This window comes from Schistocerca cancellata, chromosome 6 (genome assembly GCF_023864275.1).
Source record: "Schistocerca cancellata isolate TAMUIC-IGC-003103 chromosome 6, iqSchCanc2.1, whole genome shotgun sequence".
Taxonomy (NCBI): Eukaryota; Metazoa; Arthropoda; class Insecta; order Orthoptera; family Acrididae; genus Schistocerca; species Schistocerca cancellata.
In genome coordinates, this window is record NC_064631.1 from 563,547,474 (window position 1) to 563,573,724 (window position 26,251).

The 26,251-nt window shown below is 42.0% G+C and overlaps 2 protein-coding genes across 3 annotated transcripts in view; one reads left to right on the forward strand and one right to left on the reverse strand.

Moving 5' to 3' along the window:
* LOC126191405 (uncharacterized protein K02A2.6-like) overlaps window positions 1–26,251 on the forward strand; it is a 314,219-nt gene that overhangs the window by 26,371 nt on the left and 261,597 nt on the right. The window lies entirely within an intron of this gene.
* Window positions 1–26,251, reverse strand: part of LOC126191404 (cytochrome P450 6k1-like) — a 134,774-nt gene that overhangs the window by 10,813 nt on the left and 97,710 nt on the right. For both annotated transcript variants that reach the window (XM_049932270.1, XM_049932269.1), the window contains exons 6-7: window positions 7,095–7,316; window positions 3,484–3,735 (exon numbers count right to left, since the gene is read on the reverse strand). In XM_049932270.1, coding sequence (XP_049788227.1) covers window positions 3,484–3,735; window positions 7,095–7,316 — 474 coding nt within the window. The remainder of the gene's footprint in view (window positions 1–3,483; window positions 3,736–7,094; window positions 7,317–26,251) is intronic.

Below are 26,251 nucleotides of genomic sequence, written 5' to 3' on the forward strand. Positions count from 1 at the left end.
ACTAAAATGAGCTCTAACATGGAAATTAAGCGTTTCCGGACACATGTCCACATAACATCTTTTCTTTATTTGTGTGTGAAGAATGTTTCCTGAAAGTTTGGCCGTACCTTTTTGTAACACCCTGTATACGATGGCAGCAGCACAACGCTTGAACAAGCTTCTTTGAATACAGCTTCTTTAAATTTGTCCAACTCTCTTCCGGGTCAACTGCCTTCGAAGAATTCTTATTTGACTCGCCTGTGCATTCCTTGTTTCTTGTAAGGACTCCAAACACTGCTAAATACTCTAGAACTGGCCGCAGTAGCGTCTTGTGTGTGATTTCCTTTACAGATGTGCTACATTTTCCCATAATCCTTCCTACAAACCTTCGTCTACAGCTACATGACTACTCTACAAACCAAACTTAAGTGCCTGGAAGATTGCTCTTCGAACGGCCTTCAAACTATTTCTCCTCTGTTCCAATCTCTAACAGCGCAGTAGGAAAAATGAACACTTAAATCTTTTCGTACAAGCTCTGACTTCTCTTATTATGGTCCGATGATCATTCCTCTCTGTATCGATCTCTGAGACCAAATATTTTGCATTCAGAGAATATAGTTGGTGATTAAAATTTCGTGGAAAGATCTTGATTTCCACCCCAACTCGCTCATCACATCCGTGACACTCTCGAGAATTTTGCGACAGTAGGAAATATGCTGCCCTTATTTGGACTTTTCCATATTCTCTGTCAATGCTATCTGGTAAGGATCCCATACCGCACAGCAATGCTCTAGCAGAGGATGGAAAAGCGTAGTGGAAGCAGACTATTTAGCAGATCTGTTGCATCTTCTAAGCGTCCTGCCAATAAATCATTGTCTTCGGTTTGCCTTTCTCAGAACATTATATGTGATCGTTCAAATTTAAGTTGTTCGTAATTGTAATACCTAGGTATTTAACTGAATTGACAGCCTTTAGATTTATATGATTTATCGTACAACCGAAATTTAACGAATTTCTATTAGTGCTTAGGTGGATGCTTTCATACTTTTAGTTATTCAGAGGCAATTGCCACTTTTCGCATCTTACAGGTATCGTGTCTAAGTCATTTTGCAACGGGTTTTTATCTTCTGATCAATTTACTAGGCTGTAAATGACGGCATCATCTGCAGACAATCGAAGGGAGCTATTCAGATTGTCTCCTAATCGCTTATATAGATTAGAAACTGCAGAGTGACAATGAAACTTTCTTGTAGGTTGCCAAATATCGCTTCTATTTTACCTTCCGTCTAATACTACGTACTGCAACCTTTCTGACAGGAAACCACAAATGTAGTTGCACAACTGAGACTGTAGTCCACAGGCACGCAATTTGATTAGAATTCTTTTGTGAGGAACGGTGTTAAAAGCCTTTTGGGGATCTAGAAATATGGAATCAATCTGAGATCCCTAAATCTTCCATTCACCTTCGGCAACACTGATTTTGCATGATGGTGCCATTTCATGTTGCTTCTTAGTGGTACACAGTAACCATAGCATATCATTAAAAAAAATTACTGCCATCCAAATGTTTTTCAAGAGGTTCTAAAATAAGGATATATGGAACTATAATCAGATCGGTATTAATATATTGGGCACACATATGGAGAACAGATGAGTACACAGAGAGAAAGACAAAGTTTTTTGAAACGAAAATTCTGAGGAAAATATTTGGACCAATATGTGAGGGAAGAGGATGTTGAAGAAAAAATAACTGGGGGATATATAAATAACCAGATGTTGTTGCAGAAGGCAAGACAAGGAGACTGAGAATGGGCAGCTATATCTATATCTATAGAGGAGATGAGGAGTCAAGATTGAGGGGAGTGTCAGAGAAAAAACCCAAAGAACGAAGACATTCAGGAAGGTCGAAAAATAAAATGGAGAGACATGGTGGCCAACGATCGTCAGATATTTGCTGCAGGGAAAAAAGACGCCAATAACAGGAGAAGCGTACTTGACAAGGCCAAACACAGACGGCTGTTTATGGAGCCACGAGAGTAAGAGAAAGTCTTAGAATTACTCATAGGAACTGAGGTGTTCAAGAAGTTTACCACTACTCTTGGAATCAGATACTGTAGAGTTATTTCTATATATTATGCGTTATCTCACATATGTCCACATTTTAAGAGGCTGGCACCCACTATGCCAAATCTGAAATTTTATCTGAAGTTTACCACTACTCTTGGAATCAGATACTGTAGAGTTATTTCTATATATTATGCGTTATCTCACATATGTCCACATTTTAAGAGGCTGGCACCCACTATGCCAAATCTGAAATTTTATCCAAGTCAAAAATGGTTCAAATGGCTCTGAGCACTATGGGACGTAACTGCTGTGGTCATCAGTCCCCTAGAACTTAGAACTACTTAAACCTAACTAACCTAAGGACATCACATACACTCCTGGAAATGGAAAAAAGAACACATTGACACCGGTGTGTCAGACCCACCATACTTGCTCTGGACACTGCGAGAGGGCTGTACAAGCAATGATCACACGCACGGCACAGCGGACACACCAGGAACCGCGGTGTTGGCCGTCGAATGGCGCTAGCTGCGCAGCATTTGTGCACCGCCGCCGTCAGTGTCAGCCAGTTTGCCGTGGCATACGGAGCTCCATCGCAGTCTTTAACACTGGTAGCATGCCGCGACAGCGTGGACGTGCTTTAGAAGGTGTAAGTCAACTACCCTGGCCAGCAAGATCTTCGGATCTGTCCCCCATTGAGCATGTTTGGGACTGGATGAAGCGTCGTCTCACGCGGTCTGCACGTCCAGCACGAACGCTGGTCCAACTGAGGCGCCAGGTGGAAATGGCATGGCAAGCCGTTCCACAGGACTACATCCAGCATCTCTACGATCGTCTCCATGGGAGAATAGCAGCCTGAATTGCTGCGAAAGGTGGATATACACTGTACTAGTGCCGACATTGTGCATGCTCTGTTGCCTGTGTCTATGTGCCCGTGGTTCTGTCAGTGTGATCATGTGATGTATCTGACCCCAGGAATGTGTCAATAAAGTTTCCCCTTCCTGGGACAATGAATTCACGGTGTTCTTATTTCAATTTCCAGGAGTGTACGTCCATGCCCGAGGCAGGATTCGAAACTGCGACCGTAGCGGTCGCGCGGTTCCAGACTGTAGCGCCTAGAACCGCTCGGCCACTCCGGCCGGCTATCCAAGTCATTCTGCCATTCCTTGCTGATAGAGTCAATATCCTCATGTTTTTTTTACTGTAAAGCATATCTAAATCGTTTGATGGTAATAAGCAAATTTGTACTTCGAACTTGACACCAAGACTCATTCCGAAATCTCTCTGCTTGTACGAGACAAAAGCTCACGAATAACATTTTTGGCTACTGTAACCGAAAAATGGAACTACATTTTAGAACTCACAATTTGAGGATTTTATTGTTCTTCACATCGAGACACAAATTGGAACTGAAAGATATGACGCGAGATTACTCACCTATACAGATGCGGGGGCCCTCCCCGAACGGCAGGTAAACATAGGGGTGCCTCTTGGCTTTCTCCTCCTCCGAGAACCTCTCAGGGTCGAAGCGCTCTGGATCCGGGAAGTACTTGGGGTCGTGCTGGAGGCCCAGGACGGAAATGGCGACAGCCGTTCCTTTCTCCAGGACGAGTTCGCTGTCAGGAATCCTGTACTCTTTGTTACACTCCCTGTTCAGGATGGGCAGGGGTGGGTACTTCCGCAGTGTCTCTAAAAGAATTACACAATCGATGGATTAAGGATATGCTGTGTAATCTACCAGACTAGTTTACAATACAATTCTTTAGAATGCTGAAGAATTTGAGCCGTAATTCACAGGAATGATAATGCTTGTAACTCCTTTTAATAACTTCGTCATTCTTAATTCCAATGTAACACGAGTGTACAAATGTTGTTATACTTAAAAAGCATACTGTTGAACGTAATTTATTATTTTGTGTATAATTGCTTTGAAGAACAATCAGAAGATAACGTGATAACTTGAAATTAACTTAAAAAATGTACGAAATATTTGCCAAGTAACGAAATAAATCTCGGGTGAACAGCCTACTATGAGTGTGCATAGGCCACAATATTTCGGCAATCGACCACGTTGCCATCATCAGGTGCCACAGGTCAGTACGTCAGCGCACCTGATGATGACAACGTGGTCAGTTGCCGAAGTATTGTGGCCTATGCACACTCATACCAGGCTGTTCACCCGAGATTTATTTCGTCATAAAATACGCCTGGAGAAATTGAAGAATCACTTTACCAAGTATCTAACTGAAATAAATTTTTCAGCATTTGTACGAGAACGTGCTAGAAATTTAGCATCAAAATTGAAAAAAAAATGAAAAAGTATTTATCTTCGGAGACTAATTATGTGCACAAACAAATGTTATTAATTTTCATTTTGAGAATGTACGAGGGGCGTTCAATAAGTAATTCAACACTTTTTTTCCTCGGCCAATTTCGGCTGAAAAATGCGGAATCTGTTTTGGGACTTCGTGGTATATTCCGCCCTCAGCCCTTACAGGTTCATGAAGTTCAGACATGTGATGGCGCTTTACGTAGCTTTCAGAATGGCGTCTGTAACACGGACGTGCATTCCAAGCAGAGAGCTCTCATTGAGTTTCTGTTGGTGGAAAACCAGAGCATCGTAGTTATTCATAGTAGCTTGCAGGATGTCTAGGGAGACCTGGCAGTGAGTCGCTGGGCGAGGTGTCTGTCACCGTAGCAACGAGGTCGGACAGACCTGTCCTATCTTCTGCGTGCCGGCCGGCCGCGCACTGTGACACTTGCAGTGGTGGAACGTGCGGACACTCTCATTCGAGTGATCGACGGATCACAATCAAACACCTCGCTCCTCAGCTGGACATCTCTATTGGTAGTGCTGACACACGCCTACCAGTTGTGGTACTCAAAGGTTTGTGCACGCAGGGCTCCTCGCCACCTAACGGAGGACCAAACGAGCAACGAAGGACCACCTGTGCGGAACTGAATGCGCGTTACGAGGCTGATCGTGACAATTTTTTGTTGAACATTGTCAGAGACAGTGAAATATGGGCTTATCAATTCGAAATGGAATCAAAACGGCAATCCACGTGGTGGTGTCGCACCATCCCTCCTCTGAAGAAAAAGTTCAAAGCCGTATCCTCAGCTGATAACGACAAGGCGATGGTCTTCTGGGACTCTGAAGGGTTATTCTGTCTGATGTTCTCCCTTTTCGTGCAACAATCAACTTGAAAGTGTATTGTCCTTCACTCAGGAAATTGAAGAAACGACTTATGCTCGTGCCAAAAAAAAAAAAAAAAAAAGAAAAAATGCAAACGAACTTCTCCTTCTCCATGACTACGCGAGGAGTCACAGAAGTCAGCGCACCAGAGAGGAGCTCACAAAACTTCACTGGACTTTTCTTCCTCAAGCACCCTACAGCCCGGATCTCACACCTTCTGAATTCCTTTTATTTGGTCCAAAGAAGGGTACACTCCACTGGAAGCAGTTCGTGGATGATGGGGATGTTATTGATAGAGCAAAACGTTGGCTCCGACGTCGACCAGCTGATTGGTACCATGGGGGCATAAACGCCCTGCCAATCAGGTGGCGTAAGGCCGTCGCATTGAACGGAGATTCTATTGAAAAATAGGTTTTTGTAGTCAGAAGAGTGGGAAATAATATAGGATATTGGAATCCTGAATAAAACCGAACCACTTTCAGAAAAAAAGTGTGTTGCATTACTTATTGAGTGCCTCTCGTATTTGTTTCAAAACTATGGTAAACATGTTACTACACTCTGTAAAATCTTATCTCTGCACTCGAACTTTTGTAGACATTTTAATTTTGAACACATTCCAGTAATACTTTGAAATATTTCAATCGTTTTAACTCATTTATAGGCCAGCAGCGGGGGCGCAAAGTGATTTATTTGAGAGTTCTGGAGAGCTATAAACTGTATATGCACTCATCTCATTTCAAAATCCGTTTTGAGCTTAGTAAATATGAAGCGATGTTATAATCTCGTACTCTTAAAAGTAATAAACAGAAAAGATGGCGCAAAAAGTTGTCTGATAATTATCTTACACATAAAATTCCAGGAAATATTTAAGCTACACTTCCACAGACAAGAATATTTTCAAAATTTATTTCATTGTACGTTACCACTCACTGTTGTTTTTACACTGTGGTACATTGGCATTATGCTCCAATTGAATCACTTACTGTTTTTAAAGCCGATTTATGTGAATGATAACGATTATTAAGAAATATCGGACGATTACATTACAACAGCAAAATATAAAAAGCAAGAAAGGTAGTTGTTTAAAGAAGAGAAAAAGAACAAAAAAATGGTTCAAATGGTTCTGAGCACTATGGGACTTAACATCTGAGGTCATCAGTTCCCTAGAACTCAGAACTACTTAAACCTAACTAACCTAAGGACATCACACACACCCATGCCCGAGGCAGGATTCGAACCTGCGACCGTAGCGGTCGCGAAAGAACAAGATTTCGTAAACGATGAAGGTGAGGGAAAAATGTCCGACGTTGTAGTATGACATCCAATATAATTTATATGAACGAAAGTGAAGCATATTTAGTTAATTTGAAGCGTGACATTATGTACTGCAACAAGTTAACGCAGTGTCTTCGAATTCGAGAGGACGGCTGTTGAAATCCCTGTCCGACCATCTAGATTTAAATTTTTTTGGCTTCCCAAAGCCAAAGGACGGAATGACTCGTTTTAGAACAACGCAGCCGATATCCTATCCATCATCCCCCAACCCGATCCTGTATTCCGTCTCTAATGATCTCTTCATCAACCTGACGCTAACTCCAATCTTTTTTTCTCATTTTTCGAAGGAAATACCTAATAAGGCCAAAAGCCGGTGGACGCCAGCTGACATGACCAGTACACGGAGTATGTCCAACACGTCGACAACAAAACGCTGCTGTCAACGACGCTGGCTTCGTAACCGTGCTTTGAAAACCGTCTTATCATACAGAGTAAGGCATTTAATGAGTGCCCTGGCTATAGGCAGAAACAAATTATGTACAAGTCTGGATTCATAGTGAAGGTTAAATTGACTTACCGCACACAACTTTGTCGAGGTAGGACATTTTTGAAATGGAGTCGTAGGTGATGTCCGTTCCATATTCTTTGAACACCGAGTCAATCTCCTCTTGCAGCTTGGTCTGCAACGAAGGATTGAGAGCCAGTTCGTGCAAAGCGAAGCTCATTGTCGTCGAAGAGGTTTCAAAGCCGGCTGCGAAGAAGACGAATGCCTGGGCAGCCAGCTCGTTGAGAGTCAGCTCTGCAGAAAAGTGAATACGGCTAAGAAAACAATTTAAATCTACTTCTGCATCTATATTCCGCAATGCACCTTACGGTATGTGACGGAGGGTGAATGTCGCACCACTATCGTCTTATCCCTTCTCTGCTCCACTTGTGAACGACCCGTGAGAATAACGAGAGAGTACAAACTAGTTTCTCTGATTTTTTAGTCCTGATATGTAGAGGGACATACATGAGTGGAAGTAACATATTGCCCGCCACTTTTTCGAAACACATTCTGCAAGTTTCCTCTCCGTGATACAAAACGCCTCTCTTGTAGTTTCTGCCAATGAAGTTTTCTGAGGATCTTCGTATCGCTGTCGGGCTTATTAAACCACCCGTGACGAAATGTGTCACTCTTCTTTGGAGCTTCGCTATCTCTTTTGTTAATCTTATTTACAAGGGAACTTTACCGAGCGAGGTGGCGCAGTGGTTAGACACTAGACTCGCATTCGGGAGGACGACGGTTCAATCCCGCGTCCGGCCATCCTGATTTAGGTTTTCCGTGATTTTCCTAAATCACTCCAGGCAAATGCCGGGATGGTTCCTCTGAAAGGGCACGGCCGACTTCCTTCCCCATCCTTCCCTAATCCGATGAGACCGATGACCACGCTGTCTGGTCTCCTTCCCCAAACAACCAACCAACCAACCAACCAAGGGAACTTTCCCAAATGTCAACAAACGTTCTTGATGGAACTTGGCAGGCATATGGAAGAAGTAAAATAATCCAATACTTATTGTTTTTGTTTGTGTCCAATTTCACTTTTATTGGGTAAAACATGCCCCAACAGGTAATTTGACGTATTAGGTTTGGAGAGAATATCTTCGAAACGATTATATATAAAAGTGTTTCCCATACGGAAGCTGATACGTAATTAATGTTCTTGAAAACTATATAAACGAATTTCACAATAATTTGAAATTTTGTAAAATACTCCACCACCACTAATTAATTTTGAAAAATGAAAATTTTTGTAATATAAATTGAAGAAGCTTTTAAGCTACATACATCCATGTACAATAAAGCAAGTCTCTGAAACACCATTTTTGTAAAATACCCTATTCACAATGTGCTGTCAGAGTACTTTCGACATACCAATTAAAATATCTAAACGCTCACTATTAGTCTAGTTTTTAATTTACTTGTGTTTATCTGAAAGGGAAGCAGTGGTTGGGAAGGGAGTGAGACATGGTTGTAGCCAATCCCCGATGTTATTCAATCTGTATATTGAGCAAGCAATAAAGGAAACAAAAGAAAAGTTCGGAGTAGATATTAAAATGCACGGAGAAGAAATAAAAACTTTGAGGTTCGCCGATGACATTGTAATTCTGTCAGAGACAGCAAATACTTGGAAGAGCAGCTGAACGGAATGGACAGTGTCTTGAAAGGAGGGTATAAGATGAACATCAACAAAAGCAAAACGAGGATAATGGAATGTAGTCGAATTAAATCGGGTGATGTTGCGGGAATTAGATTAGGAAATGAGACACTTAAAGTAGTAAAGGAGTTTTGCTATTTGGTGAGCAAAATAACTGATGATGGTGTAAGTGGAGAGGATATAAAATGTAGAATGGCAATGGCAAGGAAAGCATTTCTGAAGAAGAAAAATTTGTTATCATCGAGTATAGATTTAAATGTCAGGAAGTTGTTTCTGAAAGTATTTGTATGGAGTGTAGCCATATATGGTTCAAATGGCTCTGAGCACTATGGGACTTAACATCTATGATAATGGGTCCCTCAGAACTTAGAACTACTTAAACCTAACTAACCTAAGGACATCACACAACACCCAGTCATCACGAGGTAGAGAAAATCCCTGACCCCGCCGGGAATCGAACCTGGGAAGCCGGGCGTGGGAAGCGAGAACGCTACCGCACGACCACGAGCTGCGGACTGCCATATATGGAAGTGAAACGTGGACGATAAATAGTTTAGCCAAGAAGAGAATAGAAGCTTTTGAAATGTGGTGCTACAGAAGAATGCTGAAGATTAGATGGGAAGATCACATAACTAATGAGGAGGTATTGAATAGAATTGGGTAGAAGAGGAGTATGTGACACAACTTGACTAGAAGAAGGGATCGGTTGGTAGGACGTGTTCTGAGACATCGAGGGATCACCAATTTAGTATTGGAGGGCAGCGTGGAGGGTACAAATCGTAGAGGGAAACCAAAAGATAAATACACTAAGCAGATTCAGAAGGATGTAGGCTGCAGTAGGTACTGGGAGATGAAGAAGCTTGCACAGGATAGAGTAGCATGAAGGGCTGTATCAAACCAGTCTCAGGACTGAAGACCACAACAACAACATATTTATTTTATGTTTCGCACTGTTGTTTTACATTTTACATTGATTTTCTTCTTCTTGTTTCTTTGTTTCTAAGTTTACCGTTTCACTCAAGGATACAGGATTCTTTTCTGGCTCAATATTATGAAAAAATCAACACATATTTCCTTCAGGCACTACATATAACGTGTATGTTTTTTTTGTTGATATCAGGTAATGCAGCACAGTTTCTAAACAAATTAGAAGCATTCTGAATATTTTTGGTTCTGCTTAGGGTTATTAAAATAATTACCAAGAAATTGATGATTTTTTTTCCAAATTGCTTCCTCAAATTGCGGTAGCATTTAATCCAACGCTATACATTTGAAGGAGACCAAATTTTTATCAGATATGTATGACATGATGGCTGAGTTACTAGACCTATTTAATTCCACCTATTACGTATATTACAAGGATAAAAAATATCACATCTTACATTTTAATTTTTATAACTTTTTCCTAGTAAAAATTTTTTTTCCTATAATTTCGTTGATTCTGCAATAAAGCTTAGGTCTACTACATAAGTATGGACTATTGCAAGTTACAGAAAAATATTAGAGCAAAGCTTTATAAACTTTAGGAAATATTTATACCTGAATTCTGAAAAATACAACTTCTCGGAAATTGCGAATGAAGATATGAGTCCTATTAGACTGTGCCTCAGTACATTGGTGAAGCATAGTTTTCATCCTGCAGCATTTCTTTATCTTCAAGCTAGCTCTTGGCATTCCTTTTAGCACTTCTGGCTTCTTTGGTAACTTGAATGCACCTGTTGTCTGTCACACACAAGCAATTGAACTTCCATATTAGAGCCACATTTTATGCCTAAATTTCTCAGGACTTCCAACCTTCCTATCACTCCATCATTGAAACATATCACTGCATCTAGTACACCTATTTATTCCTACGAAAACATTCTTCGGTCATCTTTCCTGTATGCAATGGTTGAAACTTTTATTTGTATTCTGAGTACCCCCATGAAAACAGGGTCACTCAGGTCTCTAAAAAGTCGTTTTATTTCATTCATAACAGGCTCAGGAAGAGAATGCTTCTGATGGTGTGTTTGACCACTTTCTGTTCCGTTTTGGTAACCACACCAAGAATCTGCTCCTTTAGAGCAAAGTTCGTGAACAGGGTGGTCATCTGAGGACAACTTACGAAAGTAGTTGGCCCATACAGCTTTTCTCATAGCTGTAACATCATTCAGCGGTGCAGTTTGTCTAATCACCAGTCCATAATAACTCTGAAGAAGGTCTATTTCAGTTTCTGTCAATCTGCCTCGGCCAGCCAGATTTTCCATCAGATAGCAACTTTCCTTTCATTTCTCTTCGTAGCTTCGTCAATATAGCAGCCATCCTCTTTTGCACATGTCCACAACACTTCAGTTTTGTTAGCAAGGTGTCACCATAAACATTGAACTTATTAATTTTATTGAAAACTTTAGAGTCCCCATAGCCTAGGTGCTTCGTATACCTAACTTTATAAACGGGCACCGACCTCTGAAATATTTTTAGAGCTCCATCACATTCCATACGGCCACAGTAACCATAATAATTCTTAGAATACTGATGTTCACTATGTCCTTCAGTGTTACCATAGTATGTGTGGCAGTACTTAGATAAGCACTCAACATCAACAACTTTTCCATTCTCCAGAGAAGAAGCACTTACAACACCATTCAAGGAACGATGTGCTCGACGTTGCCATGTCCCATCAAGTGCAACAGCAATGTCCCTGGTTCCACTATATTTACAGTTTCTTCTACTGCACGTTTCATAGATGCTTTAGACATAACCGTCAAGGCACCTAAAAGTATTTTTATGTCCTTCCTGAACCTACTGGGAGGAGGAGGAAGGTCCATCAAATCACAAAACGTTTAAGCAGCCTTTTTTCCTTTTCCTATTGCACACATTGCATATACTTATTTCAAATTCATAAGACTTATGCACAATGTTCGAAGTCATTTTTGAGGTAGATTTATTGCAGGATCTACACAGAACAACTAATTTTGGCGCTAAACCCTTCCTGCTACTTTGTTCTTCGGTTATTTCCAGACAGAATACACCATCACCATCACGTTGTTTTCATTTCGCCACTTCCTTTATCAAAGAAGATAAGATTCCCACATCAACAACAATAAATCCACTACAAACAGCGTCACTGTTAACACAAAAATTTGAATCACAAGGAGGCATGCCATGTGGGAGTTTCTTCCCTGAATAACTATACATGGGTTACTTTCAAGAATGTGGCTTGCTTTGTTTGTGAACTGGTTGCCATGGAATTTCCTTTTATTGAATTTCTTGATGCGTGGCATAGTTCGTATTTATTGCACACTAAAGGATACGTACTTCCACAAATATATGTAGCACTTGGGAAACAAACATGCAGCGAAACGAAAGTAAATACAAGCAAAGATAATAATTTACAGACACTAGAAACCTGCACTGTTCCCAAAATATACAATGTATCATACGTATAATCGCTGGAAACGAAAGTTCACAGTTCTTTTAGAAATAATACCGGCTTCTGTAGTAGAAATAAAGGGTGCGTGGCGGCATACATGACTGTAACTTTAAAATTTAATATATGTAGGACTTTTTCATTTGAAACCCTATAATGTATATATCAATGGAATCAAGGAAGCTTATAGAATTTAATAAACTCAAAACATTCAATTTTTCCACCATTTATAAGTACCCTGTATCCTTAAGTGTATTTTGTTAATTTAAAATAATAAGTAACTCATTATTATGATATAAAATCATTACAATAATGATAATTTGTAAATAAATGTTTGAAACATAACGTTTTATTACACCGAGTGCATAAAATTAGCAACTTTTCTCACGCAATATACACGACAAAGAACACAATACAGAACAAAATTTGTCAGGACTTGAAACTGTCTCAAGTAATTTTTTAAATATCCTGATTTGTATCAGGCATATTTCAGCATACTGGTAAGCTATGGAGAAAAGAACTGATCATGTGCTAGTGACTACAGCTTTACTATATCGATATCGAAATCATTTAACAGAACTAGATCTGAAAATATTCTCACAAGGTGCTTCCAACATCGAAAGCCTTATACGTACCACGACTATACCTGTGCCATCGTGTCCTTTGGTATCACAAGATGAATAAGTGCCTTGTCCTCGGATATGATAGTGAGAATGGTTTCTTTACGCTGACCACCTGCCTTTTCATAGTTTTAAAAGAAACCAAGAATTCGAGAACCTCTTTTTGAAGTCCCAAATGTCCTTGTGACAGCATAGAAATATGATAAACAAATGTCTGAGCAGGTCAAAAGATATCTGAAGGAGGTTTTCTTTCCCAGCAAGGGAGAAAAATTTGTATGATTGTTAGATTCTCAGGGTTGTCAGTGAAAGAACAGTATACACCATCGTACCTCAGGACAAGGAGCTTGTTCAGCTGATGATCGCAAAGGGCTTGACGAGAGATACCGTATACCGTTTTCGATGTTGGAAGAACTGCGTTAGAAGACTTTAAGATCTACTTCTGCTGAATGATTTATATGTCAATCTCCACTTCAGAAACAATATAAATAATCTGTAGTCACATCCTACCAATATACTGAAATAAGCCTGACACAAATCAGGATATTTAGAGGATCACCTTTGAGAATTTGAAATGCTGCTGAATTTTGTTTTGTATTGTATGCTCTGTCGTGTATATTATGTGAAGAAATATTATTAATTTTATGTGCATGCTGCAAGAAAACGTTATGTTTTAGGCATTACCATTATTGTAATGTTCTGTATCATAACAATGAGTTACTTATTATTTTCAATTAACAAAATACGTATATGTGAAAGAATAAATTTAAAAAAAGAAAAGAAAAGAAGTAAAATAAATATGAAACGTAAAATCACAATTTCAAACATAAAACAAATATAATTAAAATAAATAACTAGACTAATAATGCATGTTTAGATATTTTAATTAGGTATGTTGAAAATACTGTGACAGTATATTGCGTACAGTGTATTTTCCATAAAATGTATTTCAGAAACCGGCTCTATTACACATGAAGCTTAATTACACATGACTGTATGTAGCCTGGAAGCTTCTTTAATTTGTGTCGCAACAAAAGTTACCATTTTTCAAAATGGTGGTTGGATGTTTTGCAAAATTTGAGATTTTGCAAGTTTTCAGATTACTACAAAATTGTATTATACGGTTTTCAAGAACATTAATTCCACTAGAACTTCTATATGAGAAACATCTTTTATATATCATCGTTTCGAAGATATTCGTTCCAAATCTAATATGCTAAATTACATTTTGTGGTGTGTTTTACCCCTTAAAAGTGAAATTGCGCACAAAGAAAAAACATATGTACTGAATTATTTCTCTTCTGCATACCCATCAAGTTTCATCAAGAACGTTTTTTGAGAGTTGGGAAAGTTTCCTCGTTTGTGAGGGTCCGAGAATGACAAAAATCACAGATATCTATTAAGTAAGTGTTTTGTAATCCATTTCTTTCTTGGATGAGCTATATTTCCTTAACACCCACCTCGTATATCTCAGCCAGGGACCTGCTCTTCCTATAGTTGGTTTTACTTAGCCATTCGACTTTGGGTCGTTATTGACGGTTATTCCTGGGTATTTTACGGTTGTTACTGTTTTCAGTGTGTTTTCACCAGCTGTAAAATCGACCAGTGTTGTATGACTTCGCCTAGAAAACAACAATTAATACTTACATACAACACAGCTGCGTGAAGCCTCGTGTGCGTGTCAAAAATAAGGATAATAATTTTCTTCAGTGTGAGAGAGATGTTGTTATTTGGTTACTCGTAGCAAGCAGACCAAAGTATTCAACCAAAACGTTGGTTTTACACCGCAGTGCTTTTATGGGCACGGTACTACTGGAGATGGTGTGCCGTTGCTTTCCTATCTTTGAGCTGACGTTATCTAGATGTAGCTGGTGTTCTACACTCCTGGAAATGGAAAAAAGAACACATTGACACCGGTGTGTCAGACCCACCATACTTGCTCCGGACACTGCGAGAGGGCTGTACAAGCAATGATCACACGCACGGCACAGCGGACACACCAGGAACCGCGGTGTTGGCCGTCGAATGGCGCTAGCTGCGCAGTATTTGTGCACCGCCGCCGTCAGTGTCAGCCAGTTTGCCGTGGCATACGGAGCTCCATCGCAGTCTTTAACACTGGTAGCATGCCGCGACAGCGTGGACGTGAACCGTATGTGCAGTTGACGGACTTTGAGCGAGGGCGTATAGTGGGCATGCGGGAGGCCGGGTGGACATACCGCCGAATTGCTCAACACGTGGGGCGTGAGTTCTCCACAGTACATCGATGTTGTCGCCAGTGGTCGGCGGAAGGTGCACGTGCCCGTCGACCTGGGACCGGACCGCAGCGACGCACGGATGCACGCCAAGACCGTAGGATCCTACGCAGTGCCGTAGGGGACCGCACCGCCACTTCCCAGCAAATTAGGGACACTGTTGCTCCTGGGGTATCGGCGAGGACCATTCGCAACCGTCTCCATGAAGCTGGGCTACGGTCCCGCACACCGTTAGGCCGTCTTCCGCTCACGCCCCAACATCGTGCAGCCCGCCTCCAGTGGTGTCGCGACAGGCGTGAATGGAGGGACGAATGGAGACGTGTCGTCTTCAGCGATGAGAGTCGCTTCTGCCTTGGTGCCAATGATGGTCGTATGCGTGTTTGGCGCCGTGCAGGTGAGCGCCACAATCAGGACTGCATACGACCGAGGCACACAGGGCCAACACCCGGCATCATGGTGTGGGGAGCGATCTCCTACACTGGCCGTACACCACTGGTGATCGTCGAGGGGACACTGAATAGTGCACGGTACATCCAAACCGTCATCGAACCCATCGTTCTACCATTCCTAGACCGGCAAGGGAACTTGCTGTTCCAACAGGACAATGCACGTCCGCATGTATCCCGTGCCACCCATCGTGCTCTAGAAGGTGTAAGTCAACTACCCTGGCCAGCAAGATCTCCGGATCTGTCCCCCATTGAGCATGTTTGGGACTGGATGAAGCGTCGTCTCACGCGGTCTGCACGTCCAGCACGAACGCTGGTCCAACTGAGGCGCCAGGTGGAAATGGCATGGCAAGCCGTTCCACAGGACTACATCCAGCATCTCTACGATCGTCTCCATGGGAGAATAGCAGCCTGCATTGCTGCGAAAGGTGGATATACACTGTACTAGTGCCGACATTGTGCATGCTCTGTTGCCTGTGTCTACGTGCCTGTGGTTCTGTCAGTGTGATCATGTGATGTATCTGACCCCAGGAATGTGTCAATAAAGTTTCCCCTTCCTGGGACAATGAATTCACGGTGTTCTTATTTCAATTTCCAGGAGTGTATTTCCGAGTTACTGAAAAATATCTGAACGTTCGATCAGAGGAAATGGAAGCAAACATAAATGCTGCAGGACACGCGCTGTCACAGATCCTGTGGCTGCGCTGACCATTCTTAAGGGAAAATCACCCGTTGCCAGATTTGAACTCTAAACAAGAATATTTTTCAAATTCATATCCGCATGACACCGCAATATTTTTAAAGCTCTTGGAAGTAAGATATCATTGACTTAAAACTGTGCACATTTTCGAATTGTTATGCTTTATTTAACCCCTGTTTATGAATTTCATATAAATTAAAGAGTTTCATTTCTGGTTTATTCACTACGACGTAAACGTGGACTCCCTAGTTCCCCATCGTCTGAAGCCGAGAGAACTATGCCGCCTTCGAGCCACTTAAGATTTGTGTCCGGTCGCTGCTAGTATTGCAGAGGAGTACACACGTTCCCCCCCCCCCCCCCCCCCCCCCCCATGAACCATGGACTTGTCGTTGGTGGGGAGGCTTGCGTGCCTCGGCAATACAGATGGCCGTACCGTAGGTGCAACTACAATGGAGGGGTATCTGTTGAGAGGCCAGAAAACGTGTGGTTCCTGAAAAGGGGCAGCAGTCTTTTCAGTAGTTGCAGGGGAAACAGTCTGGATGATTGACTGATCTGGCCTTGTAACACTAACCAAAACGGCCTTGCTGTGCTGGTACTGCGAACGGCTGAAAGCAAGGGGAAACTACAGCCGTAATTTTTCCCGAGGGCATGCAGCTCTACTGTGTGATTAAATGATGATGGCGTCCTCTTGGGTAAAATATTCCGGAGGTAAAATAGTCCCCCATTCGGATCTCCGGGCGGGGACTACTCAAGAAGACGTCGCTATCAGGAGAAAGGAAACTGGTGTTCTACGGATCGGAGCGTGGAATGTCAGATCCCTTAATCGGGCAGGTAGGTTAGAAAATTTAAAAAGGGAAATGGGTAGGTTAAAGTTAGATATAGTGGGAATTAGCGAAGTTCGGTGGCAGGAGGAACAAGACTTTTGGTCAGGTGAATACAGGGTTATAAATACAAATCAAATAGGGGTAATGCAGGATTAGGTTGAATAATGAATAAAAAAATAGGAGTGCGGGTAAGCTACTACAAACAGCATAGTGAACGCATTATTGTGGCCAAGATAGACACGAAGCCCGCGTCTACTACAGTAGTACAAGTTTATATGCCAACTAGCTCTGCAGATGATGAAGAAATTGATGAAATGTATGACGAGATAAAAGAAGTTATTCAGGTAGTGAAGGGAGACGAAAATTTAATAGTCATGGGTGACTGGAATTCGAGAGTAGGAAAAGGGAGAGAAGGAAACATAGTAGGTGAATATGGATTGGGGCTAAGAAATGAAAGAGGAAGCCACCTGGTAGAATTTTGCACAGAGCACAACTTAATCATAGCTAACACTTGGTTTAAGAATCATGAAAGAAGGTTGTATACATGGAAGAACCCTGGTGATACTAAAAGGTATCAGATAGATTATATAATGGTAAGACAGAGATTTAGGAACCAGGTTTTTAAATTGTAAGACATTTCCAGGTGCAGATGTGGACTCTGACCACAATCTATTGGTTATGGACTGTAGATTAAAACTGAAGAAACTGCAAAAAGGTGGGAATTTAAGTAGATGGATGAACTGACTAAACCAGAGGTTGTACAGAGTTTCAGGCAGAGCATAAGGGAACAATTCACAGGAATCGGGGAAAGAAATAAAGTAGAAGAAGAATGGGTAGCTTTGAGGGATGAAGTAGTGAAGGCAGCAGAGGATCAAGTAGGTAAAAAGACGAGGGCTAGTAGAAATCCTAGGGTAACAGAAGAAATATTGAATTTAATTAAGGAAAGGAGAAAATATAAAAATGCAGTAAATGAAGCAGGAAAAAAGGAATACAAACGTCTCAAAAATGAGATCAACAGGAAGTGCAAAATGGCTAAGCAGGGATGGCTAGAGGACAAATGTAAGGGTGTAGAGGTTTATCTCACTAGGGTAAGATAGATACTGCCTACAGGAAAATTAAAGAGACCTTTGGAAGAAAGAGAACCACTTGTATGAATATCAAGAGCTAAGATGGAAACCCAGTTCTAAGCAAAGAAGGGAAAGCAGAAAGGTGGAAGAAGTATATAGAGGGTCTATACAAGGGCGAAGTACTTGAGGACAAATTATGGAAATGGAAGAGAATGTAGATGAAGATGAAATGGGAGATACGATACTGGGTGAAGAGTTTGACAGAGTACTGAAAGACCTAATTCGAAACAAGGACCTGGGAGTAGACGACATTCCATCAGAATTACTGACGGCCTTGGGAGAGCCGGTCCTGACAAAACTATACAATTTGGTGAGCAAGCTGTATAACACAGTCGAAATACCCTCAGACTTTACGAAGAATATAATAATTCCAATCCCAAAGAAAGCAGGTGTTGACAGATATGAAAATTACCGAACTATCAGTTTAATAAGTTGCAGCTGCAAAATACTAATACGAATTCTTTACAGACGAATGGAATAACTGGTAGAAGCTGACCTCGGGGTAGATCAGTTTGAATTCCGTAGAAATATTTGAACACGTGAGGCAATACTGACCTTAAGACATATCTTAGAAGAAAGATTAAGGAAAGACAAACCTACGTTTCTGGCATTGGCAGACTTAGAGAAAGATTTTGACAATGTTGACTGGAATACTCTCTTTCAAATTCTAAAGGTGGCAGGGGTAAAATGCAGGGAGCGAAAGGCTACTTACAATTTATACAGAAACCAGATGGCAGTTGTAAGGGTCGAGGGGCTTGAAAGGGAAGAAGTGGTTGGGAAGGGAGTGAGACAGGGTTGTAGCCTCTCCCCGATGTTATTCAATCTGTATATTGAACAAGCAGTAAAAGAAACAAAAGAAAAATTCGAAGTAGGTCTTAAAATCCACGGAGAAGAAATAAAAGCTTTGAGATTCGCCGATGACATTGTAATTCTGTCAGAGACAGCAAAGGACTTGGAAGAGCAGTTGAACGGAATGGACAGTGTCTTGAAAGGAGGATACAAGATGAACATCAACAAAAGCAAAACGAGGATAATGGAATGTAGTCGAATTAAGTCGGGTGTTGCTGAGGGAATTAGATTAGGAAATGAGACACTTAATGTAGTAAAGGAGTTTTACTATTTGGGGAGCAAAATAACTGATGATGGTCGAAGTAGAGAAGATATAAAATGTAGACTGGCGATGGCAAGGAAAACGTTTCTGAAGAAGAGAAGTTTGTTAAATCGAGTACAAATTTAAGTGTCAGGGAGTCGTTTCTGAAAGTATTTGTGTGGAGTGTAACCATGTGTGGAAGTGAAACATGGACGAAAAATAGTTTGGACAAGAAGAGAATAGAAGCTTTCGAAATGTGGTGCTACAGAAGAATGCTGAAGATAGATGGGTAGATCACGTAACTAATGAGAGGTATTGAATAGTATTGGGGAGAAGAGGAGTTTGTGGCACAACTTGACAAGAAGAAGGGACCGGTTGTTAGGACATGTTCTGAGGCATCATGGGATCACTAATTTAGCATTAGAGTGCAGCGTGGAGGGCAAAAATTGTAGAGGGATACCAAGGGATGAACACACTAAGCAGATTCAGAAGGATGTAGGCTGCAGTAATTACTGGCAGATGAAGAAGCTTGCACAGGATAGGGTAGTATGGAAAGCTGCATCAAACCAGTCTCAGGACTGAAGACCACAACAACAACAACAACAACAACAACAACAACACATGTTCCGCTTTCATCCTGCCAATGCTTGCCTGTTAGTCAAGCAGGCCAGCTGCCTCACGCTATCAGCAGAATGGACACGGTGCTTTACCCACGCCAAAGCCAAGCTACGCCCAGCCCATGCAGGCTATAGGAAACATGCCCATCCATCTTCCCGCTGTGTTACGCTGCGCAGCATTTTATTCTCTACGCTTACACTGCAGTGTCACGAGTAGAGGTCGGAAGTTGATGAAAAGTCTTTTTTTTACCCTTGTACTATAAGATGAGGCTCAATTACATGTATATTCATTTTGGATCATTGTAGGCCAAAAAATGGTGTATTTCATTTGTCCTTTATTTCGTTTTCGGCGTATTTCGGGCTTATTTATTTATTTCGATATGAACGTTTTTCTCTGCAACTTCACCCTTTTTCTGCCAGTCCTGGGTACTCTATATTCGGGCACTCATCCGGTCACCTCCAATACATGTTACCTGTAATAAGCAGAACCGCCTCTAAAGGAGATATCATTTGCACCCAAGAAATGAAGATCTCTATTACACTGTAACCTTTATCTGAAGTAAAGTTTTGGGATTCTAGTGTCTGTTATCAGCCCAAAAATGAGCCCAGTTATACCAATTTTAATTACTTTTTACAGGATGCGCTTTGCGGGTTCGCTGAAAAACTCATGCTTCTAAATTTCCCAATGCATTTTGGCAAAAATGAATTTCGTTTTTCATTTTATGTTCGTCTAAAAACTACATATCTGAAAGAAGAAGCTCCTTTTTCATGCTAAGCTTTCTTTGCACTATGTTGCATACCACCAAAATGTGGTTTTTAATGTCCATAGAACCATCTTTTTTCCTATTACAATCAGTGAGTGCCCTAAATTTAGAAAGCCTGTATACTGCTGAATGGCCTCAAGTCCTTTGGATGAATTTCAACAAACTGGTCAGCCATTAAGTCTTTATCCTCTTTCAAAATATTTATTGAGTGACTGCTGGTCAAATTTAAAACTATGTCTTGACACACTCGACGTTCTCGAATGAGTGTTTGATAACTTCTTAAACAACTTGTTTCCCGAGACGCCTATCGATTTATTAGAAGTTGCGACATAAACACAATAAAGCTTTTAAGGGCTCTGTTTCGTGATTGATATATATTCGTCAATTCTTAATTTCTTTGAGTCTTCTTTAAGTTAAGTTTGTTTAGTTTGTTGCTCCCACTGTTATGATAAAAAAGCTGCAGTGAAACTACCCACGGAAACATATACAGTAATGTTAATGTTCGGACACTATGAGATTTTCCTCTATAAAATCATAACATTATGATAAACAAAATAAAAAAAATAATAATCAAGTATTGTAGTAAGATCGATGTCCAGCACATAACAGTATGAACTTTTTATATAACTTTTAACAGTTGTTAAATAATACCGTTTAAATAATACGCTGTTCGATTTTCACGTTACTTTAATATTCTGACAGTTGGCAGTGTAGCACTTGTTTAGATCGTTCACGCCAAGTTATGGACTCTGGGTTAGAAGGTAGCGTTTGTTTATGAGTGCGGTCGACTGTGCAGATGGTACAGTGTCACGCAAAAGTAATACCAGTTTTGATATGCAACTTGTGATTTTTCGTAACGCAAAAGGTACATTATATAGACAAAGTTATGACATTCTCAGTATGCGTAAGAGCACTGTGACTTATGTCGTCAAACGATTAAAAAACGAGGACTGTATAATCTCTACACATCAGAAGTGCCAACCAGAGAAGTTGGATTCATGTGACAAGAGGAATCTAATACGCATAATAAAGAAGGATTCTACATTCAGTGCACCCAAATTAGCATGTCGGCCTCTGAACGAGACTGGAAAGAACGTATATCCACAAGCCATTCACAGAGCATTGAAATGTAGTGGCTACAATGGAAGAGTGGTTAGGAAGAAGCATTATGTGAATGAACGTCGAAAGAAAATTTAGAATTTTTAGGTTGGAAAGACGAAGAATGGTGTGGCGGAAGAAGAATAAATTTTAAGCTGACTGTAATGCATGGAGATGACAGTGTTCTTGTATGAGGCCGTATATCCACATTTTGACCTGTCTAATTAGTGTTCGTCGACATTATTACGGACAAATATGTCTATCTGAAAATAATAAAAAACAGCATACGCGAAAGTGCTGAAAAAATCAAACACGTCCAAGTTCTACCAAGACAATGACCGAAGCATAAGGTTCGCATTGTGCAGGAATGTTTGGTGTACAGTTCTCCGAAGATCTTACAACCATCACCTCTATCACCAGACCTCAAACGTATAGAGAATGTTGACGAGAACTAGAGCGACTTGTTAGAAAACACCAAAATCATCCAAAGAAACTTTGAACTGTCGATTAAAAGAAGAATGAGATGATCTATGTACTGACTAATTACAAAAATCATTAGCAGTATGTCACTGCTTTTGAAAGAAGTGATACAACAGTGTGACTGCTCGACAAGATATTGAAACACATATTTTCAGAACAATTTGTCGTGAAATAATTGGTTCTGAAAAGTGTCCGAATACTAAAGTTGGATTTTTAGTGCGACCTACTGTCAGATGCAGCAGACTGAAAGGGTCCCGCAAAGAACTGCTACAGTATACCGCAGAAGCTAGCTGAAGGACATGCGCATTGAGACGAACAGAAATAACACTTCAGTTTACAGACAATAATTACGCGAATGTCACCACGATTTTTGATGGTCCTCTGGTTATTACAAAATGTGGGACATGGTCTTCAATATTGTGTGTGATCACCACGGACAACAATGCATGCTATGCGACCCAAACGCAAAAGGACTCAGTTAACTCTATAAGACACTGAGACATGCGGGTCGAAATCATTCCCGAACCCCAAAGCTCAGTACCCTCCTCTTCCTTTTTAACAAAAGCATATGCGACCCCAAATTCTTAAGCCGCAACATACTCCTCAGACACATTCAGAGATAAGTCTTTGGCAAAGTTATTCTTATTTCTAGCACTGATTCCGTTAACAGAGCAGTTGATTGAAAAAGAAATATACGGGGTGTTTGTTTTAACTTGATAGAACTAAATATCTCAAAAACGACACATCGTACGAAAATACACTCCTGGCAATGGAAAAAAGAACACATTGATACCGGTGTGTCAGACCCACCATACTTGCTCCGGACACTGCGAGAGGGCTGTACAAGCAATGATCACACGCACGGAACAGCGGACACACCAGGAACCGCGGTGTTGGCCGTCGAATGGCGCTAGCTGCGCAGCATTTGTGCACCGCCGCCGTCAGTGTCAGCCAGTTTGCCGTGGCACACGGAGCTCCATCGCAGTCTTTAACACTGGTAGCATGCCGCGACAGCGTGGACGTGAACCGTATGTGCAGTTGACGGACTTTGAGCGAGGGCGTATAGTGGGCATGCGGGAGGCCGGGTGGACGTACCGCCGAATTGCTCAACACGTGGGGCGTGAGGTCTCCACAGTACATCGATGTTGTCGCCAGTGGTCGGCGGAAGGTGCACGTGCCCGTCGACCTGGGACCGGACCGCAGCGACGCACGGATGCACGCCAAGACCGTAGGATCCTACGCAGTGCCGTAGGGGACCGCACCGCCACTTCCCAGCAAATTAGGGACACTGTTGCTCCTGGGGTATCGGCGAGGACCATTCGCAACCGTCTCCGTGAAGCTGGGCTACGGTCCCGCACACCGTTAGGCCGTCTTCCGCTCACACCCCAACATCGTGCAGCCTGCCTCCAGTGGTGTCGCGACAGGCGTGAATGGAGGGACGAATGGAGACGTGTCGTCTTCAGCGATGAGAGTCGCTTCTGCCTTGGTGCCAATGATGGTCGTATGCGTGTTTGGCGCCGTGCAGGTGAGCGCCACAATCGGGACTGCATACGACCGAGGCACACAGGGCCAACACCCGGCATCATGGTGTGGGGAGCGATCTCCTACACTGGCCGTACACCACTGGTGATCGTCGAGGGGACACTGAATAGTGCACGGTACATCCAAACCGTCATCGAACCCATCGTTCTACCATTCCTAGACCGGCAAGGGAACTTGCTGTTCCAACAGGACAATGCACGTCCGCATGTATCCCGTGCCACCCAACGTGCTCTAGAAGGTGTAAGTCAACTACCCTGGCCAGCAAGATCTCCGGATCTGTCCGCCATTGAGCATGTTTGGGACTGGATGAAGCGTCGTCTCACGCGGTCTGCACGTCCAGCACGAACGCTGGTCCAACTGAGGCGCCAGGTGGAAATGGCATGGGAAGCCGTTCCACAGGACTACATCCAGCATCTCTACGATCGTCTCCATGAGAGAATAGCAGCCTGCATTGCTGCGAAAGGTGGATATACACTGTACTAGTGCCGACATTGTGCATGCTCTGTTGCCTGTGTCTATGTGCCTGTGGTTCTGTCAGTGTGATCATGTGATGTATCTGACCCCAGGAATGTGTCAATAAAGTTTCCCCTTCCTGGGACAATGAATTCACGGTGTTCTTATTTCAATTTCCAGGAGTGTATGATGTAAGTGAAAAGTTAATATTAGTAAAAGGGGCATCTGGCTGTGCTACAACTGGCCACCTCCTAACCACACCTCTACGAGGGTGGGGTCATTTTGTATTTTCAAGTAGGAGCCTCCAATTTTTATTGGCTATTCGGATTCTACACCAAAAAATACATACTGTTTACTCATACCATTATTTCCCATTCGTGGTAGACGGCGCTGTAACCGACAATTATCAGGTATACCTGATTTTGCAACAAAGAACCGAAGCATTTGATTGTACATGTCATTTACGATGCAAATATAAACATTTGTGTTCTAGCAGTTGATACTGATGTACAAACGTTACCTGAGTGTTGCAAATGTGACTGTACAGTACAAATAAAATGGCTGGACATGCAAGTTTCTGGCGAATAAGCTATTTGTATGGTAACGTCATTTTCTGTTCTCTGCGGCGTTGAATGTGGTGAGTCGCCAAACCATCGGAACGCTTGATTTCGGTGCCTATACTCGAACTCCGCATCAGCGTGACTGATTTCGTCCTGGCTACTACGCGGCTACCGGCGGAATACAAACGACAACCGTTGTAATAAGGTAAAATGATCATGAAGTAATAGTGACAGGCGTACCTGCCATGGATGCGCACCGAAATGATGCACCCTAATGGTGAGAGGCAAGAGGACTTACGGAAAACAAGAATGAAGCTGACTCACCGATGTCTAGCATCCCGATGGAAGTGGAAGACTATTACACCCACGTCGTTGTTCCTGGATCACGTTACAGGTAGTTTTTAACGAGACATTGAACATCCGAATATATTGCAATTGTACAGTCAAATATGCGACACTGAAATAAATGTCAGACATAAATATTAACCGTTAGAACACAAACGTTTACATTTACATCATAAATGGAATGTAGAATCAAACGCGTCGGCTCTTAATTGCAAAAACACGCGGACGTAATACTTGTGGATTATGGCGCCATCTACCAGAACGAAAGACAGTGGTTTGAGTAAAGCTACGTATTTTTTGGCGTAGAATCCGAATGCGCAGTAAGAATGGAAAATTCCCATTTGAAAATACGAAGTTGGCTCCACCCACGCAGTGGTGTCGGAGGTGGCCAGTTGCGGCAGAGACAGATGTCCCCTTTACTGATATTAATTTTTCACCTAGAGCATTTTTTTCGTACGATGCGCCGTTTGCAAATGGTTCAGATGGCTTTGAGCACTATGGCACTTAACATCTGAAGTCATCAGTCCACTAGAACTTAGAACTACTTAAACCTAAACCTAAGGACACCACACACATCCATGCCCGAGGTAGGGCCGGCCGGTGTGGCCGGGTGGTTAAAGGCGCTTCAGTTTGGAACCGCGTGACCGCTACGGTCGCAGGTTCGAATCCTGCCTCGGGCATGGATGTGTGTGATGTCCTTAGGTTAGTTAGGTTTAAGTAGTTCTAAGTTCTAGGGGACTTATGACCACAGATGTTGAGTCCCATAGTGCTCAGAGCCATTTGAACCATTTGAACCCGAGGTAGGATTCGAACCTGCGACCGCAGCAGTCGCGCGGTTCCGGACTGACGCCAGGTAGAACCGCTCGGCCACCACGGCCGGCCGCGTCGTTTTCGATATATTTAGTTGTATAAAGTTAAAACAAACACCCTGTATATTAGTGACACATTTCATTAAGAATTAAATATTTTGGGAAAGAGCAGTTACCTCATTTCCTAAAACAGGCCTCTGCAGGACGATTTCGAGTTCTCACCACTTGGGAAAACTTTAGCTTGGCTTGATGAGTTAGCCTAAAAATCCAGCTTGATGTTATGGAATAAAAGAAGTCTTTTTTTATTTTTGTATCACGTATCTCTGAGAACTTCCGCACTACACATCCAGACCTGTTTAGGCACTGCAGCAGTACCTCCTAGTCTCATTTCTTATCAAGCTGA